Source organism: Cynocephalus volans, chromosome 1 (assembly GCF_027409185.1).
Source record: "Cynocephalus volans isolate mCynVol1 chromosome 1, mCynVol1.pri, whole genome shotgun sequence".
NCBI classification, from domain to species: Eukaryota; Metazoa; Chordata; class Mammalia; order Dermoptera; family Cynocephalidae; genus Cynocephalus; species Cynocephalus volans.
In genome coordinates, this window is record NC_084460.1 from 176,307,309 (window position 1) to 176,324,228 (window position 16,920).

Sequence of the window (16,920 nt, forward strand, 5' to 3'; positions counted from 1 at the left end):
ACAATACCAAGGGTTAATGAGAAGGGAGAGCAACTGGAATTGTCATACACTGATGGTAGCAATGTAAAATGATACAATTGCTTTGGAAAACTATTCAGCAATTTCTAAAAAGTTAAACATATACCTACCATATTACTCAGCTCTTCTACTCTTATGTATTTATTTACTCAAGAAAAATAAAATGTGTGTCCGTGCAGATGTTCATTGAAACTTTATTGCAATAATCCGAAACAGAAAAATACAATTGTCCATCTTTGTTACAATTGTCTATCAATAGTTACATAGATGAACGATGTGGCATATACATATAATAGAATATTACTCAGTAATAAAAGGAAACAAACATCTGATGTATACAACAACATGAATAAATTTCAAAACCATTAAACTGAGAGTGAAAGAAACTTGAAACTAAGGTGTATATGTATAGTGTGTGATTCCATTTATATAAGAATAAAAGAAAATGTACATTAATCTATAGTGAAGCAAGTTATTGGTTAACTAGAGCCAGGGGCACAGGGAAGGAGAAACCTGAAAGGGGCATGTGGAATTAAGTAGTGATGGAAATTACGTTATCTTGATTGTGGGGATGGTGGTTTCAGGCACATATATAATTGTCGAGCTTATTGAATTGTGAGCTTCATATAGATGTAGTTCATTTCATATAAATCTTACCTCAAAGTTGATTAAAAAATAGTTACTGACAAATGCAAGAGAGAAATATGTATTCAGGGGCCGACCCCGTGGTGCACTCGGGAGAGTGTGGCCAGCGCTGGGAGCACAGCAGTGCTCCCGCTGCGGGTTCGGATCCTGTATAAGGATGGCCAGTGCACTCACTGGCTGAGCGCCGTACGGCCGGTCACAAAAAGACAAAAAAAAAAAAGAAATATGTATTCAGTAAATAAGCTTTACTGGTGTGGACCAATTCTGGTTGGTAGTTCATATTTTCATAATTTTGAGATATAGAAGTCCTGTTAAGAATCAAGTAGCTGTCAAATATGTTAAGTAAATAAAAGACTTCATTGTTTCTTAAATTTTTTGGTTGCTGGCCAGTGCTGGGATCCACACCCTGGACATTGGTGTTACCAACACCTCACTCTAACCAAGTCAGCTAACTGGCCAGCCTGTTTTTTACATTCTTTGTAGTAAGAAGGTATCACAGTGGAATCTGTTAGTCTTGTTTTAGTTCTGGAGCTTGGATTTCTTATGTTTCCTCTCTTCTTTGTTCCTTTATTCTCTTCGAAACTCTTCTAAACTTATGACCCAGAATTATCAATGTGGGATTTATTGATTTGGGAGGTAAAAAACCTTTTGTTCCTGATGTCTGAGTAGGTGAATCTTTAAATAACTTCTTGAAACTTGTCTAACAGTTCAAACTCCTCCCCTGTAAGCTTAACTTTAGTTTCATAATTTCAAATATGGAATTAGATTGAGTAAATATAATAAAAGGCCCATGACTTAACTATATAATTTTTTGGGGGAGAGGTGTGTTAAAAATATTCTAGGTCTTGATTGTGGTGATAGTTATGTGGGTGTATATGTTTGTCAAATACACACTTAAAATTGGTACATTTATTGTATGTTAATTATCCCTGAGTAAAGTTGATTTTAAAAATATGATAATGAAGGCTGAAGTTACAGTACTGACTGATATAAAAATATCATTTAAATGAGATGATGCTTGACAAATATTCAAAGAGCTACTATATGGGATACTTCAAAAAGTTCATGGAAAGATTCATATTATCTTTCACTCTATTTTTCTACAAACTTTTCGAAGTATTCTTGTATTTTTTTTTGTTTTTATTTAATTTATTTTTTATTATAACATAGTTGATTGTACGTATCTGTGGGGTATAGAAGTAAATGGAAAAAAAGCCCAACTTTTTCTATAATAATCATGAGATGTAAAAATTATAGTGATTTTTTTCCATTTTTAAAAAACTATGACATCTTATTTGTATATAGTTTTGACATAAATTATCAGTCATTTTTCCATCTAACATTGTCAGGGTCCTTAAAAAACAATGTCATCATGTTTGACGTTGCTATAAGCACCTCTGCTACTTAGTTCATACTTTTTGTTTGTTTTCCATTTTCATTCCACCTTTTAAAAGCATATTCATCCATGTACCTTACACATTCATACTTAAGGTTTTTAAGACTGAGAGATGATGTTATAAAATGTGATTATCAGATATGATGTTTAAACAGTAGTGATATTTAAGCCTGCAAAAAGTTAAAGAAAATAGCAAGTCTTGACCATTACGTTATTCTTCCTGTCAGGTAAGTCAGGTCATAGGACCTTGGGAAGAATACTATCTTAAATTACTGTCCTGATTTAAATTCTGAGACATTTTTTGATGTTAAGATTTTTTGAAAATTAGGAGTGATAAAAAGAAAAGCCATGGGTTTAAAAAGATTCTTTCCTTTCCTATAGGTATCTCCACCATAAATTTAAAATAATTTTGAAAATAAAGACCCTTAAAGGAAAGTCAAAGGACTAAAGGTGAACATACATGATACTCTTGGGTCTTTGCCATTCACTTGGAAAATTGGAGATAAAGTTTACCTAAGTTCAGAAGAACACTCAAACTCTGGATATCTTGGTTATATTGTAACAGGAGCTGGCTTGGGGGATTTTGAAACTTAGTCTGGACCCAAGAAAGATGTCAGGGTAAGAGAAATTTTTCTTTCTTTTGAGCCGTTGGAGACCCTGCCCTCATGTTGAGTGAGGCAAAAGAAATTGACAGGGACAAAGGCAGTGTTAGAAGCAGTGAAGAGGAGAAGGTAGAAATGCCAAATGGCTGCTAGAAAGTAGAAGGCAGGTTCTGAGGAATTGACTAGGCTGCAGATCTAGGGTACTGCTTTATATAAAGGCCACAGCAATTGCCCATATGTGCCATTTCTGTTGTTCACTGATTGCCACTTGAGGCCACCCCCTTTGACTAATAGAACTATTTTGGAAATAATTGCCCTCATTCATGGAATATTATGTATGGTTAAAGGAAAATTGACCAGGAAGTAGTTTTTGTTTGAAGAGTTTCTGCAAAGAAATGTGAAATGTCCACATTTCTGTGTAAATTGATTATAATGATCATTGTTGTCTCTTTCACCCTGAGGCATCATACCCATTTTGAACATATTTAGGTTATGTTCTTCTTGAATGTAGGGACTGTTTTTTATGTTTTCATAGAACTTAGAGCATCGTGTTGCACAAGTAAACACTTGTAGAAAGTACATTGGTTGTCATTCAGTGAAAATGAACAATGTTTGGATGGTAGCCTTTAAAAGAAAATGAATCCTTACTGTTAGATTATTTTTTGTATGCATCTACCTTGAGAATTAAAATACAGCGTACTCCTTTGGGACCCGAGGTAATTCCAGCTCTTTTGTACACATGGAACTTTATCCTTGTACTAAATTATCTTCTGAATTTCTGTTAATGTGAAGCATTGTAGACCCGGTTCCATGATCAGATGTTCACCTTAGGTTTTTAAAAGTTTTTTTTCAAGTAAATTATTTTTGAAGTTAATAAAATGTGATCAAGCCACAGCATCTTGTTTTATTTTCTGTATGATTTTGAAAGCAAAATCTCAAATGGTAACTGTATTAAATCTTAAATTGTGTATATTGAGCAGAGAGAAGTTGTTTCTAAATAGCAGGAAGCCTTAAAATGCCTGTTCATCCTTTATTAGCATTAGTGAATGAGTCAGCAATTTGTTTAGGTCAGCAAACCTTTATTTTGAATTATGGCAATAGTATATATTTCCAAGAACATAGAAAAATATAGGTGTAACATAGGAATTTAAATTTGATATCAATACATTAATAGAATTTTAGATCTGGAAGGCTGGAGTATTATATTTTACTTTTAGGTTTAAGAAATCTTAGAAGGTGCCTGATGGATGTTAGGAGGACATGTGTCATTCTTATCTGGTATAGTCATTACATAGTTATTGGGTAAAATTGAATTACTGACAACTTAGATGGTTTTCTAAAATTAGGAAAGTTGTTTTTCAGAACACCTTTCTGTGTGGTGTCTCAGGCTGATGAGAGCCAAGGCTGAGGTGTCTTCGTTCCTATAAGTCAGTTATATTGGTTGTGTTTATAGTTGCCAACCATTGCTCTTCTTTGGCCAATTGTCTTGCAGGTATATTTCTAGCTCCCAGAGGGATGAGCTGGGGTTCCCTTTTTCCCCTTGTGGCTCTGGAAAAGCCATTCAAGAACTTTTCTCTGAGTGCTTGGCTCAATGGCGTTGTTTATGTATTGGAAGAAAATCTAGATGATATGGGTTTTGGATTTGTAATAAAAATGCCAAGTCATTCATTCAGCAGCAAGTACCTGTATTGGGCCAGGTACTCTATTATATGCTTGAGTTATGGCAGAGAACCAGTCAGGCAAGGTTGTGACATTTAAGCTGAGATCTGAAAGATGGGTTAGCCTGCTGAAGAGTAGAAGTAGCAGGCACAGCCTGTGCAGAGGTCCTGGGATGAGTAGGAGCTTGGTGCCTATGGAGCAGGAAGGGAGAGGGATGGTAAGGCTGGACAGTGGCAAGAGAGAGAGACAAAGGCTTGAGATAAGGCTGGATTAATAGAAGGAAAATCTGACCACACAGGTCTTGGGGACATGTTAAAGATTTTGAAATGATCATAAGAAATTTGGAAGACATTGTAGGATTTTTGACAAGGGAGAAGTCACTTTGATATGGAGAGAATAAATTGGAGGGGATCAAGAGAGGCTTGAGGGATGTAAGGCTTTTGTTAATATTGTCATCATCATTAATAGCAGGTAATATTTATTATTTGTTTGCTATGAGCACTCATCTAAACCCTTATCATCTCAAGTAAACTTCACAACATCCCACGAAGTGGTGGTGTTATTTCTGTTTTCCAGGTGAGGGAACCGAGACACAGTGAGGGTAAGCAACTTGTCCAGGGTCATATGGCTAGTAAGTGGCAGAGCTGGATTTGAACTCAGCACATGAGTCTAAACCCTTAGCTGTTAGCCACTGGGCCTGTGCTTTTCAGCATGTAAGGAGATAGTCCGTTAGTGGGTCTTGAAATTGAGTGATCACAGCTAGGATTTAAAAAAATAGGATAGAGTAGAAAATATGAGAGTATTTTGCAGGTAGTAATGATAAAATATTGATATGTGAAACTTTGTTTCACTTTTTATTTTATATGACTATATTTGTACGTGTGTGAGCTTGTGAACTATTGAGAGGCAGAACAGTGTTTGTCCAGGCAGGAGCCGATGACAGCTTGGATTGGAATTGTGGCAGTGCAGATGAAGAGAAGTGGTCCTCAGTGTTAACAGGCAGAGGCAGCAGGACTTGGTGAGAGATTGTATAAGGGGCCCAGCTAAGGGAGGTGTCAGGAATGAGTCCCAGATTTCTGGTGTGGGCCACATGAGTCCTGCTGCACTCAGTCCACTTTGAGGGAGAATGACCCTTCTTCAGGGGGTCCTCCTGGGTGGGTATATGTCTCACCACATCTTTCTCTAGCTTCTCTCAGCTGCAGCTGATAGGACTTAGGGTTGGCATCTCACCCAAGGGCAGCAAATCTATAAGCTTGCCGTGGACCCGTGAGGTGATCTGTTACCAAAAACTGCCCGAAAGTGGTGTTGAGCCAAGAGTAATCTGTCTGGAATTTGAGGTGAGCAGTGAGCCAGCTGGTGGCGGGAGGAGAAGCAGCGGGCTAAAGATGTGCAGGGGCTAGCAGCAGCTCTGGACCGAAAGTGTGGGCACTGTTTTTGTGGGAGACACCTTGGGATCCAAAGAACCCTTAGGTTCTAGTGTTCAAGGTCCAGAGTCCTTCTGATGCTGAAGCCCAGGTCTAATTCGTTTGTTTCTGGCTTTGTGTCAGGCCAATTTCCTTCTTCTCAAGCATAACTTTTAGTAATATGTGACTCCCCACATTGCTTCAATGAGTCCCTGCTGTGCATTCAGGAAATACTAACTGGAGACACAGTAATGGAGTAGTAAAAATCCTTGGTGTGTCTCCCTCTCCGTTTTATTGGACTTTTCATGTTGACCAAGATATACCTCACCAAGCCTCGGTTTCCTCATCTGTCAAGTTCGGATGATAGAAGAGCATCTCTGTCACATGGTTGCTGTGAGGAGTGAGTTAGGTAAACCGTATCTAGCTCTTAGCTAAGTGCTTGGTGCAGAATTAGAGTTTAATACGTATTTACTATTCATAGTTGGTATTTTGGGTACAGTCTCTGGAGATACTTATACATGTTTATGAACAAAAACTATGGGAAGGTGCCAGCATAGAGAGAGAGGTTGGGTATATGTGAGAGAGGGTATTAAGAGAAGGAGCAAGATCCCAGAGAAGCACAGATGGTATGGGATCAAGGGAAGAGACATCAATGGATTGTTTTCAACAGAAGAGGGAACCTGGTGGAGCTGGTGGTAGTGAGGTATTTTTTTCTGAGATTGGATCACAGCTACAGTGGTCTACTGGGAGAGCTGCTGATTGAGGAGAAAAGTGGCAAGTTGGAAAGCTATTATGGAGAACAGGAGACAGGGACATACAAAAGAATTGATAAACAGTACTGAGATCCTGAGATTGCATATGGAAAATTTATAGTAACACCAGTCTGCATGTTTTTACATTTTTTTTTTTTTTTCTGGCTGTGCTGTGTTCAGCAGAATGACAAGCTATAAAAGTCAGATCAGTATCGTTTTAAGGCTTTATAAGCCGGATGCCAGGAAAGAATAGGGAGGCTGAGCACTTGGGTGTAGGGATATAGCAGGGCTTATGGAGTCGGCTTGGCCGGGGAGGCCAGTGTGTTCTGGGCAGGGTGTATGGTCTTGGAGATAGAGGAGGCAGTGGCCTGTGTGGTACCACTCACAAAAGACTCCAATTTCTTTGAATGATTGTTTCTCCCTAGTATTCCTAACACTAATTCCTTGTGGTGATAACTGACAGATTAGGATCGATTGCTAAAAGGAATTCACTACTCTTTTGTGTGGGCACAACCCAAAAGTTAGTTCTAGTATTTAATTTCAAAGTTACCAATGATTTCACGTGTATGCTGAATCAGTAAATGATAGGTTATGATTCTTAATCTTATGTGAAGTTTAACCACATAATGAGAGATCTTATTTTCAATGACTTCTTCCGAAGAGCTTAACATTTTAGTTATATTGAGGACTTTAAAGATAAATATTAAGTAGAGAGAATTTATAGATGCATTTCACATGTTTGCAACAGCCTCTCTTTGAGGCGGGATTCACCTGGGATCTAGGCCTGGTCTATCTGAACTTTAGTAGTCCTTATTTCTCCTTTCATTTTTGTATGGAGTCTAGTGAATCTGGAAACAGTAACAACTCATTTGCTGGCCATTAGAGGGCCTCCTGTGCTTCAGGCAGTGAGTAATAGTGAGTAAGGTGTCAGAAGGGAAGTGAATGATGCAAGAATGATACTGTGAAGAGCTTTCACAGAGCTTATCAGCCTCCATCTGTGTGATAGCTGCAGGGTGTATGCACACCTGGAGTGCTTCCCACGGGTGGTGGGGGTGGGGGGAGAAAAGAACTTCTCTTAACCTCTCACTTTCAACTTCTGTATGTTTTAGAACATATATGTCAGAATAGACTACATGTCTGAAATGTATAGATAAACATATGTGTATTGGGGATACCTTATTTTATTTATTTATTTATTTATTTATTTGCCAATAGTATGTCTGTGATCCAAAAATGATTAGAGGCTGCTACATGTTAATACGTATTTTAAAAAATACACATTTTTGATAACTTTCTCATATGTTTTAACATTTGGAGAAAACCAGGAGTTTCTATGTGTGATAAACAATGTTCTTAATAATGACTTAGTTTTACTGGTTGCTTGCCTTTTGTAGTGTAGAGTAAGATTTGCTATATAAAAAGATCTGGCCTAACAAACTTTAGTCATTTCCTTCTTCCTGTTGGAAGAACTTTACCTCCTGTCAAATGGTGTCCCTTGTTACAAAGTACTGAACTCTCCTACCATCTGTCAGATGTTGGGGGATGGGGCATGGAGAATGGTGGAATGCCATGTGCCTGTTCCACTGTTCAGTTTCATCCCAAAGTGTGACCTCTGGGATCTCCCCTGCCACCACACACTCTCACACGCATGCCCACCCATTAACTATCCTAAAGCAACAGAGTTGGGATGCCACCCAGAAATCTGGCCCCCTCTATATGTCTGTAATAGGTGTTTTCTCAGTGTGAAATGTCTCACTCTCAAAGGGCCGTGAAATTCTTGGTTCAAAACGTTCCTCCTCCCCTCACCCCAAGAACCTTTTCCCTTAAATTATACTAGTTAGAAAAACCACTGTCAAGAACTTATTTTAAATGAAGTTTGCTGAATAATGCTTCTAGGTTGTTCCTCTGGAAGCTTCTATTTTCACGTTTATTTCAGTGATAAGCATGTATTTTAATTTATATTTGACACTTTGTCATTTTTAAAAAGATTTTTAAACAAGATTTTAAGTGAAATCTTATGTGTGTCTTTGCAGGTTGGTGACAATTAGAAGCATGCTTTCCGCTGAACTTCCTGACACCATTTGTTACGCAGAATGAGTGAGAACACAGTTTTTGCCTATGAGTCTTCAGTCCACAGCACCAATGTCTTGCTCAGCCTCAATGACCAACGGAAGAAAGATGTGCTGTGTGACGTCACTGTCTTCGTGGAGGGTCAGCGATTCCGAGCACACCGGTCGGTGCTGGCGGCATGCAGCAGTTACTTCCACTCGAGGATTGTAGGGCAGGCCGATGCGGAGCTTAACATTACTCTACCAGAAGAGGTGAGAGGGTCCATGCTTCTGGTGATCTTAATGTAATTTTATTTAGTTAAGTTTCTTATGGTTTATAAAGTTAAAAATAAAGCACAGTCTCTTTGTGAGGTGGCTGAGGAGCATTTCCTAGGTTTTGCAGCAACCACTTCTTTAACTTTTTTCATAGAAATTGTGACATTTTCAATAAAAATCATTAATTTTGTGTGTTAGTTAAAAATATTTATTGAGCAGTCAAATAACTTGACCCACTGTTATGCTGTTTTTGACAAAATAACCAAATCAGGGCACGCCCTGTGGGTTGTAGACAGTTTTGGAAACAGGTTATATCTATCAGTTCTGCAGCAGAAGTCAAAGTGAATGGTGCAGTGCCAAGAACAAGACCAGCTATAGACTAACCATTGTTTTTGAAAAGGAACAACACATATAATGGAGATATGTTTATTAATGGTTCATAAAATCATCCCTTGGTATCATCGGGGGACTTGTCCCAGGACCTCCTGTGGATATCAAAACCTGCAGATGCCCAAGTCCGTGATATAAAACGGTGTATTTGTATGTAGCCTATATACATTTTCTTATATACTTTCAATCATTTCTAGATTACTTATAATACCCAATACAATGCAAATGGTATGTGAATATTTGTTATACTGCAATATTTTATTTGTATAATTTTTATTGTATTGTTTTTATTTTTTATTGAATATTTTTGATTTGTGGTTGGTTGAATCCATGGATGTGGAACCCACAGATATGAATGGTCAACTGTATTTTCAAATTACTTAGTGGGACTTTCCAAGGAGAGCAAAGTTTGATTTATGGGTTTGGGAGGAAAGGTGTATGCATGTATGCATGTATTCATTTCATTCTAATTTGAAGTGTAAATCATAAATTTTCACATATTACAAGTGTTTCATCATACCGACAGATTGAAAACATTGTATGGTTTACAGTCTTAAAAGGTACCTTATTTAAAAAAATTTTAATTGAGATAATTATAAATTCATGTATAGCTGTAAGAAATAATGCAGAAAGTTCCTTTTTACACTTTGCCCGGTATCCCCCGTTTTGCAAAGTTATAGTATAATACTACAACCAGGGTATTGACAGTGATACAGTCCACCCATTGTACTCAGATTGCTCCAGTTTTACATGTACTAACTTAAGTGTTTGTGTATTAAATTTTCTTATCCCCTGTAACTGTTCATGTTTCCATCACCACAGTTAAGAAACTGAACAGCTCCAACACCCGAGGATCCTTGGGTTGTCCTTTTATAATCACGCCCACCTCCTTCCCATCCTCCATCCCCTCATTCCCTTACCCCCTTCTTCCAACTCTAAGCCCTGGCAGCCATGAATCTCACCTCCTTTTCTAAAGTTTTGTCATTTCAAAAATGATGAATAAATGGAATCATACAATATATGACCCTTTGGGATTGATTTTTTTTCCACTTTACATAATTTCCTTGAGATTACCCAAGTTGTTTGTATTAATAGTTTCTTTCTTTTAATTGCTGAGTAGTACTCCATAGTATGGATGTACTAGCTTTCTTTCCTTTTTTAAAACTTTTTCACCTATTGAAGAAAATCAGGCTAATTCCAGTTTTTGCTTATTACTAATAAAGTTGCTGTCAACATTAATGTATTTGTGTATAGGTTTTTACATGAACATAAGTTCTCATTTTTCTGCAGTAAATGACCAGGAGTGCAATTGCTGGGTCATATGGTAATTGCATGTTCAGTTTTGTAAGAAGCTACCAAACTATTTTTCAAAATGACTGTACCATTTTACATCCCACTAGCAATGTGTGAGTGATCCAGTTTCTCTGCGTCCCTGGCAGCATTTGGTGGTGTCACTTTTTTATTTTAACCATTGAAAAGTTAAATACTCGTAGCTTAGCATGTTTTTTAGGAAATCACAAATAATAATATCTTGATCACTCCTGTAGGAACTCATTGCTTTAAAATTAATCTTGTATTTTTAACCCAGCATAAGTCTTTCTCTGCACTTCAGCAGGTTCCATTTGTCCTTCACTTGCAGAGGCAGGTTCAATGTAAATGTGCAAGTTTTGTTATCTAGAGCTCATGAATCTTTGCTGAAACAGTACTGAGGCATGATTTTTAGAAATTCCCTTAAATTACTTCTTTAGTTTTAATCTTTTAAAATTTTATTATTACAAATTTTTGGCATGAGATAAAGATGATAGTTACCATTTATCATGCATTTGTTATGGGTCAGGTCTTCTTTGTAAGTGCCTCATGCATATTTTTTTTACCCTTAAAAATTCCACTTTTGTAGTTTATAGTGGTTGGAGTTATTTGGAATATAGTGACTGTGTGGACCTGGGCTAACAACAGACACCTAGTACTTCACTGTGTGTGTTGCAAGTGGTGTCCCTCCTTCTTTATTTCACAGATGATTTATTTTCACTAACTTGGGAAAACTGTGGTAATGTCTTATGTCTACTTCATGTGAGTAAACCATAGTTTATGTGCAATTAAGAGTGGAATCTGTAAAGTGGAGGGTGTGGTCCCAATGACTAGGGTGTGATAAGCATGATTTTTCAGGTTCCCTTAGTTTTACATTTTCTAGAAGAATATTTTTCTTATCAGATTAAAATACCTGTTTATAATTATTACAAATAAGTTATACCTCTCTCTATTCCCCTTTATTTCCCTTGCTTTTATGTACTGGCCAGCTTTCAAGTGATGTGTTTGTTTTTATTTTGTATATTAACAGGTGACAGTTAAAGGATTTGAACCTCTAATTCAGTTTGCCTACACTGCTAAACTGATTTTAAATAAAGACAATGTGGATGAAGTGTGCAAGTGTGTGGAATTTTTAAGTGTACATAATATTGAGGAATCTTGCTTTCAGTTTCTCAAATTTAAGTTTTTGAACTCCACTGCAGACCAGCAAGAATGCCCAAGAAAAAAATGCTTCTCCTCACACTGTCAGAAAACAGACCTTAAGTTTTCACTTTTGGACCAGAGGGATCTAGAAATTGATGAAGTGGAGGAGTTTCTGGAAAATAAAAATGTTCAGACTCCTCAATGTAAACTCCGTAGGTATCAAGGAAATGCAAAAGAATCGCCTCCTCTACAAGACAGTGCCAGTCAAACGTATGAATCCATGTATTTAGAAAAGGATGCTGCCCTGGCTTTGCCATCTTTATGCCCCAAATACAGAAAATTCCAAAAAGCATTTGGAACTGACAGAGGTCGCGCTGTGGACTCCAATGTCAAAGACGTTCATGCTGCTTCTGTTCAGTCAAATGAGACATCTGAAAATGAAAGTTTAGGAGGAGTCCAGGACTGTGCAGATTTGCAGGTGATTTTAAAATGTGAACAAAGTAAATTAGCAATGGAACATGAAGAAACAAAGAAGAAAGAGCCTGCTTCTTTGTGCCCAGCTGAAAAAACAGAAGTGACTCCTTTCCCCCACAGTTCTTCTACAGACGCTCATGGACTTTATTCTCTGTCTCTTTTACACACATATGACCAATATGGTGACTTGAATTTTTCTGGTATGCAAAACACAACAGTGTTAGCAGAAAAGCCTTTGTCAGGTCCAGATGTTGCAGAAGAGAAAACGTTTGGTGAAAGTCAAGATTTACATTTGAAATCTGACTTGGGCCCCAGAGAAGATAGTAGCCTTGCATCTAGCGATCGGAGTAGTGTGGAACGAGAAGTGGCAGAACACCTAGCAAAAGGCTTCTGGAGTGACATTTGCAGCACAGACTCTCCTTGCCAAATGCAGCTGTCACCTGCTGTGGCCAAAGATGGCTCCGAACAGATCTACTCACAGAAGCGGTCTGAGTGTCCCTGGTTAGGTATCAGGATCAGTGAGAGCCCAGAACCAGGTCAGAGGACTTTTACAACATTAAGTTCTGTCAACTGCCCTTTCATAAGTACTCTGAGTACTGAAGGCTGTTCAAGCAATTTGGAAATTGGAAACGATGATTATATTTCAGAACCCCAGCAAGAACCTTGTCCATATGCTTGTGTGATTAGCTTGGGAGATGACTCTGAGACAGACACAGAAGGAGACAGTGAATCTTGTTCAGCCAGAGAACAAGAATGTGAGGTGAGCAGGAGTATGTATGTTCTTAATTCATTATTTTAACAATGATTAATTGCGATTTACTCTGGGATCAGCTCCTGTTGCACCAGTAGGGATATGAGCAGGCTCTGAGAGGGAGGAGGTAACTAATACACAGGTAATTTTATAGGATCATGTGGTAAATACCAAAAGAATGAGATGAAGTTTGAAGGACTTCTGCGTTCGTGTGTTTCAAGTAGGTGTATTTGTATTAACCATGGAGTAGATTCACACATTGGCTGTTTAACTGTTATAGCAAATGCCAGGTTCCAAGAGGAGAAAGAATGATGATTCTATGATCATTACATGATAGCTCCTAGAAAAATGCAGCATATACTCAGTCTTGTTCATTGTCATGTGGATCTCTAGACCTGGGACTAGTCAATGAGCATAGATTTGACAGTGACTAGTTGTGGGAATGTGGCTTCTACTTGTCTTGGACATAGTTTTTCATGGCCATTGATTTTTGTTTTATTTTCCCTTAGCCACTTTAGCTATTAGTTTAATGAATGTTTTAATAATTTAGCATGAATTATTATATGTAGCTGATATGGTATTAACCATACCAAGCTTGGTCTATGAACAAAAGTTTGTACTTGCTAACTGCTTTCTGTAAAATATTACTAAAATTTTAGTAAGAGTAAGGTCCTGTTCTTTCTTCAAAAAATTTTTTCTTTTTAATATGATTTTGTTTAGTTCTCAAATGTTTTCTTTTTTTAGTTGCAATTTGCACTTTTTTTAAATAAAAATTATTTTTCTATTTTACCCATTGCATTTTACTCCTTTCTTATGTTTTATTTTATTTATTTTTATTGTGGTAAGAACACTAAACATGAGATCTATCCTTGTAACAAATTTCTAAGTGCACGATATGGTGGTGTTAACTACAGGTACAATCTTGTACAGCAGATCCCTAGAACTTACTCATCTTGTAAAACTGAAACTTTACCCATGGAACAGCAATTCCCCCTTTTCCCTGTCCCATTTCTCTGCCTCTGGCAGCCCCTATTCTACTCTGTTTCTGTGAATTTGACTATTTAAGATACCTTATTTAAGTGGGATCTTGTAGGATTTGCTCTTCTGTTTGGCTTATTTTACTTAGCGTAAGGACCTCCAAATCTATCCATATTGTAGCACATGACAGGGTTTCCTTCATTTATGGTTGACTAGGATTTTATCGTATACACACACCACCTTTATTCACTCATTTGTCCATGGACATTTAGTTTGTTTCCATATCTTGGCTATTGTGAAAAATGCTGCAATGAACATAGGAGTTTAGATATCTCTTCAAGATCCTGATTTCAGTTCTCTTAGATAAATACTCAGGAGTGAGATTGCTGGATCCTATGGTAGTTACATTTTTAATTTTCTGAGGACTCTCTGTACTGTCTTCTATAGCACCCGCACTGTTTTCCCACCAACAGTGTACAGAGGTTCCAATTTTTCTACATTCCATTCTTTAGCATTTTCTTTGGTTTTTGTAGCTGTTAGACAACATGCTTGAAAGAAGCTTTTTTTTCCTCCCCTGGGGCTTTTGAAGGAGGTGGATTGATGATTTAATTTAACAATTAATATGTATGCATGGGTTATATCTTTAGATTTTTGTTACATTTATAAACACAGCATTTAGAATTACTATGAAAAGAATGTTAAAAATAAAACATTAAAAAATTTAGAACATATTTTTAATTAATTTCTGTAAGCTTGAAAGGCAAGCTAAATAGGTTGCCAGACTGACCAGTGTTCCATTTGTGTTTTCTAAAAAATTTTCTCCTTTCTCTAAACTTAAGTATGTTGAAAATGACTTTAAAATATTCATAAGGTTTTTCTAACCTTTTCTATATCGGCAAGTGAAATATGTAGCTTTTAAAATAAGTTATGTGAATCTACCGTTTTCTTGACAGAAAAATAGGTTTTATGAAATGCTTTATAAATTACTAGCATAATCATACCAATATTAAGTCAGTGCTACATAGAAATTTTCAAAGAATAAAATTTTATTCTGGGGTTGAGCAAAAACATATTAAAAACACTTTAGAAAGAGGCTTACAGGTACTAGCGGAGTATTAACTTGCAATAGTAAAATAATTTTATCTTTCCATTTTAAGTATGTTAATATTTATGTTAATATTTTTGATTTGCTGAAAGTATCTGCTTCTCTATTTGTCTTCTGCACTCTCCAAAATAGATTAGAAATGTCAATTAAATGATCAGTTTTGATTATAATAGATTACATAGAAGTTGTGAGTCAAGGCCTATTTTTTGAACATCTAAATGAAATTCTTTGAAAGACCTAGATGTATATCTTTGTCCTCCTAGATATAAGTGTAACTGTAAAATACAATAGCAGTTACTAATGTTTATTTCACATTCCAGGTAAAACTGCCGTTTAATGCCCAACGAATAATTTCACTTTCTCGAAATGATTTTCAATCTTTGTTGAAAATGCATAAGCTGACTCCAGAACAACTGGATTGTATCCATGATATTCGAAGAAGAAGTAAAAACAGAATTGCTGCGCAGCGCTGTCGCAAGAGAAAACTTGATTGTATCCAGAATCTTGAGTCAGAAATTGAGAAACTGGTAAGTGGACAAGCTGCTTCTTGTTACGATTTTAATTCCACCACTTTCGTCTTTGTAGAGGACATAGCTATTTTAATTCCTAGACCAGATATAATGCTCAATTATGTATTAATTTTTAAATATATCAGTGATGAAAAATTATGTGGCATTTTCAGAAAGATAAGGAAATAAAAAATAGGGTTTTCATAGACTATTTTACTTATGTAAATATTCTATATTTTTAGCATGATATCCTATGATATGTAAATTGAGAATTATTTCTGGGTGCTTTTTAAAAAAATAAATCATTTACAAATTAAGGATGATTTTACTGTCTAACTAATTCTTAGTGGTTGAATAAAGATAAAAGAAATTATAAATCACTTTAATCTCTTCATGACATGTTTGGTATCTGTAAAAGCTAATATTCCAGTTGTTTAAATGAACTATAGACCTGAATAACTTGTTTTAGTTGATACCAAAAACAAACAGACTAACCAGGCTCTTTCATCTAAGGGAAGAAATTCTGATATGATATGGTGATGGGAATAGAAAATTTTAAGATCTGATGAGATCCTAAGTGAGAAGAGTGCCTGTTTATTGAGTCTTATTTTCTATTCCAGCATCAAAATACAAATTAACTGAAAAATGGATTATTTTGCTCTGTTTCAAAAGGTCAACTATGATAGTACAGCCAGCTAAGGGGGAAAATATGGTTAAAGACAGTAGGCAAATAACCTAGAAGTAGTAAAAATATTCCTTAAATAAGCAGTTTGGTGTCTTTGTTAATTATTGGTGAAAGCATAAAGTTGTGATTGTAGCAAGTCTTCAAACGTGAACATTCTAGCTATGGATGGCAATTAAACAGCAACAATTTAGAAAAACAATCCCATCTTTATAAACCTTCAAGAAAAGTTGAAAATAAAAATTTATTGTGTATATGTTGTGCATATACTTTATATAAAAAGACGAAGTGTAACTATATAAAAGAATGAAGGAGATACCAGATGTTTTACTGATTGAGGCCATGAGTGATATTAAAAAAGCCAATATGATATTGATGAGTAATTAAAAGTTGTTAGAACCAAAGAGGAAGAGTTACAAATTCAGTAATATGAGAGTACTTCAAAAAGTTCGTGGATAATGTGAATCTTTCCATGAGCTTTTTGAAGTTCCCTCATACTTACCCAGTATTTTTGGAGCATGTATCCGTCATACCTTTAAGCACTAGTATTCTTTTTTATTATCCAAGTTTGGGTTAAACAATTACTTGTCTTCAGACAGACTATATAGCATTTTGAGCTTTAGCTATTGTTCTGTACTGTAATACAGAGATGCTTTTATATGGAAGTCTGCAGAAAATTGTACTATTAGAATGCTTAGTTCTGCTTCTTATAGTGCTCTTTCCCCTCAACTAATTGTCATTTATAGCTACAAGTAGGAGTTATCCAGTCTTCTTACTCTCC

The 16,920-nt window shown here is 36.3% G+C and overlaps 1 protein-coding gene across 4 annotated transcripts in view; it reads left to right on the top strand.

Moving 5' to 3' along the window:
* The window catches only part of BACH1 (BTB domain and CNC homolog 1), a 44,646-nt gene that overhangs the window by 15,143 nt on the left and 12,583 nt on the right, over positions 1-16,920 (top strand). For 3 of the 4 annotated variants that reach the window (XM_063107471.1, XM_063107480.1, XM_063107476.1), the window contains exons 2-4: positions 8,509-8,796; positions 11,528-12,874; positions 15,269-15,475. In XM_063107471.1, the coding sequence (XP_062963541.1) occupies positions 8,569-8,796; positions 11,528-12,874; positions 15,269-15,475 (1,782 nt within the window). In that variant the 5' untranslated portion in view covers positions 8,509-8,568. Of the gene's footprint in view, positions 1-2,440; positions 2,678-8,508; positions 8,797-11,527; positions 12,875-15,268; positions 15,476-16,920 lie in introns of all 4 variants that reach the window. The other variant, XM_063107473.1, reaches the window with a different exon arrangement.